Source organism: Lathyrus oleraceus, chromosome 1 (assembly GCF_024323335.1).
Source record: "Lathyrus oleraceus cultivar Zhongwan6 chromosome 1, CAAS_Psat_ZW6_1.0, whole genome shotgun sequence".
In the NCBI taxonomy this organism is placed as follows: Eukaryota; Viridiplantae; Streptophyta; class Magnoliopsida; order Fabales; family Fabaceae; genus Lathyrus; species Lathyrus oleraceus.
In genome coordinates this window covers 430,237,279-430,240,893 of record NC_066579.1, presented here as the reverse complement: position 1 = coordinate 430,240,893, position 3,615 = coordinate 430,237,279, and the positions used below count along the sequence as shown (strand labels likewise).

The 3,615-nt window shown below is 30.5% G+C and overlaps 1 protein-coding gene across 1 annotated transcript; it reads right to left on the bottom strand.

The window, feature by feature from the left end:
• Window positions 1-324: 324 nt before the first annotated feature.
• LOC127079747 (uncharacterized) lies at window positions 325-1,193 on the bottom strand. The gene has a single exon (XM_051020120.1). The coding sequence runs from the start codon at window positions 1,155-1,157 to the stop codon at window positions 357-359; it is 801 nt and encodes a 266-aa protein (XP_050876077.1). The 5' UTR covers window positions 1,158-1,193; the 3' UTR covers window positions 325-356.
• Between the last annotated feature and the right edge of the window lie 2,422 nt (window positions 1,194-3,615).

Sequence of the window (3,615 nt, the reverse complement as noted above, 5' to 3'; positions counted from 1 at the left end):
TCAAATCATTTATCTTTCTTTAAAATTGGAAGGAAAAGATTAAAAGAAACTCATAATTTACAAAGTTAGTAACTAATATTTTAACCAATAGTTTTTCCCTTCAAAATGAATGTCTCATTTTTTCAATTTGTCTAATAAGAAAAAAATTAAAAAGTTGAAAGGGAACGTGATGGTGCATGCACAAAATCCAAAGAAACTAGACAAGTGAAATAATGAGAAAAAGATAGGACTAAGAACTTATATACCAAAATACAACATTAATTAAGCAATTACACAAGCTACAAGACATAAAAAAGTTAGGAACAGTCTTTGATTCTTTCTAACACTGAAAATACCATCTTAATTTGATATAGACATTAATTTATACTTGATGCTTGAAGTCTAATCTGCTTATTGAATTTCTGAATAAACTCTTCCACTCTCTTATTAAGATCCTCATTTGACATCATTGAAAACTCATTTTCTTCTTCTACTTTTGGTTCTATCTTCATACAATCTAACCTTCTCACTGATTTCTTCCTTTCATCAACCACAACATGTTTGGCTCTATTGTGTCTATAAGATTTACTTCTTCTGAAAATTGATCTAGTAGGAAATTTTGCTTTCTCTTCATGTTCCTTATGACCACTATCATCCTCTACTTGCAAATGAAGTGTTGAATTTTTCTTCTCATTTGTTCTATCATCATTAGTACTTTTCTTTGGTTGATTTTGTAACACAATTTCCAACACACGTTCCGGGACAATTGTGTCTTTCTTAACATGTTCTAGCTCTTGTTTTGGATTGATAATGCATTGTTTATCAACTTGTTCAACTTCATCATATGTGGCAATTGATGAGACATGGTTTCTAATTTCATGACTATGTTTCACATACTCTTCATGGAGATGTTCTTGTTTTTGTTTGGACGAAGAGAATGCTTCATAGTCAATAGCTATGATGAGGATTAAAGTGTTGGACATGATAAACCAAAAGATATTGTTGTTCAAGAGAGTAGAAGGAGAAAGGTTGAAGATATAGAAGATAGATATGTAGATGAAAAGAGAGAAAATAGAAGCAAAAAAAGATAAATTCTTTGCCTTATCATGATTACTACTATGAGTTTTTAGTTTGTAGCTTTTCACACAATCTTCATCTAGATATGGTGATTTGGCCATAGTTTAAGGCTAGAAGAATGAGAGTGTATCTATGAAGATTTTGTGGGAGTAGGAAATAAGTTATGAAATAGAGCTTATATAAGTGGTTGGATTCATGACTATTATTATTTGATTGAGTATAATGTCAAATGATTGATACTATGAATTTACTAATACACCCTCTTCTCTCTCTTGTGGCAAGTTTTCATTCTCATGTCATTTGAATAATGATTCAATGAATAAAAAATATGCCACCTATATAACATGGTGAATAATTAAAATCTTATGATGTGTTTGAGTTGAACATATCTTGGATTCAGCGGAATTTGTTGGAATTTTGCTATTGCTAGACCACATGAATGTGATAACTATGTTAATTATTTTAACTATGTTAATTAATATAACTATATGTAAATCACAAGGAAGATAAATTATATGTATAATAATTGGAACATGATTAGAGGTTACTTTTAGGTGTCTGTTTTTTTGCTACCTTTGTTGCTGAGTTTTCGCTCAATTATTTTACATGATAGATATGTAACAAGTAGAGATTAGTATTATTATTATATGCATGAAAGTGAAAAGAAAAGGAAACAATGGTGAAGTCAAAATAAAATATGATAAATGTCATGATATAAGTTGGTATTGTTTTGCGGAGCAAAGTGTCTTCCATTCATTCAGCCCTAATGATTTACATTGAATAAATAATTCAATTAAATAATTCCTCAAACACATTCACCAAACCTACATTTCTACACGAAAAACAGAAAGTTAAATATCGATTGTTTTTTCAAAAAAAATCAATATATCATAGCGCAACTGGAAAAAAAAACGATAGTGTTAGCCATCAAAATTAGAGTTCAAATCTTGACTATGTTGCGTGTATTTTTTGTAATTATTATCACTTTTTCTATGGATAAATTTTTTTATTTATCATCTTAGTCATGACTCAAGTATAAAGAGAGAGGTTTTAATTACGATGGTAATCAATGGTGAGCACAACCTCTTTATTAGGTGTTTAGGTGGTAATAGAAGTTTGCTATAATGCTATTCTTAATAGTTAAATACATGTATTTGTGTTTGAGTTTCACTATGTAGTTGAAGAGTTTTGAAGAATGCTAAGAGCAAAAAGAGATAAATGTTTTAAAATCAGAGAGAGAGAGACGTTATTTCTAAGAAAACTTTTCCAAACTTTTTTTTTATCATACTATCGTTTGCATGAAAAAAAACATTACTCATGATGCTATGGGAGCGTAGCTTTGTTTGCTACATAATTTTGACACTTGTCTCCCTTAGAAACAAGCCAAAAACACTTGAAAAGAAACTCCAATGGACCATTATATATTCTAACTAGTAGTAGTGGCTTTGAAAGGAGGTGGAAAAATTGAGAAAAGGGAATTTAGAGAGAGCAAGAGCTTTAGAGAGAGCAAGAGAGCTTAGAAAAACCAGAAAAATACACTCTAACACCACACAAATACACCACCACTTACCACTTAACACTATTTATTATCTCCTACACCATAACAACAACCACCTCTCATAAAAATCTCATCACCTTCATTTTGCCAACAACAACTTCCTATTTTTCAACTTGCTTGTTAGAGTGTGTAAGTGCTTCTCCTTCATTTCAAAATTATTAGTATATACATGCTAACTTGATAGTGTAGGTTTATCAAAACATTTATGTTTGTACTTTTCATTTTTTTTTTTTGTAAATATTGATGTGAAGTGTATAATATTGTGTTGTTATAGATTAGGAGTGACTTAGAAAATTGTATTCATGTAATGTATCATTGAAAGTTGATGTGTGAATGAATAAAAGTGTGTGAGTGACTGAAAGGTGGGCTTTGTTTCATAAAAAAAACATAAAGCGTATCCGGGAGGTGTTGACGGACGTCAACACATGCGTGACGACTGTCACCAAAACTTGCATACACGACGGTCTGACCTTCAGTGCAGTGACGACCGTCACTGATATTTACCAAAACTTGCATACACGACGGTCTGACCTTCAGCGTGACGACCGTCACTCATATTTTCTCATATCAGACTTAAAAGTTACAAATTTTTTTATCTCTTATTTTTTTTCCACTTATTTTTAATTTATTTTCACTTTGTTTTAAAACAGTTTCAACGTTTCATAAATAAACATGGTTGAAAAAGGAATAATCGGTTGTACACCATTTTATTTCTCTGAATATCGAACGTGAGGCGTACGCTTTGTTTTAGTTCAAGAGTTCGTCTTCCATAAAATAAACAAATAATAATAATGAAGTTTTAAATTCGGAAGTTAGAATTGGATAAAAAGGAAATAATTGGATGCACACCATTTTATTTCCCGAATAATCGAACACGATGCATACACTTCATTCTAGTTCGAGCATTCATATTCCACATATTAATTACAATTCTAAAACCTTTTTTTATAAATAAAATCATATTAAAAAGGGGATAATTGGGTGCACACCTTTTTATCCTC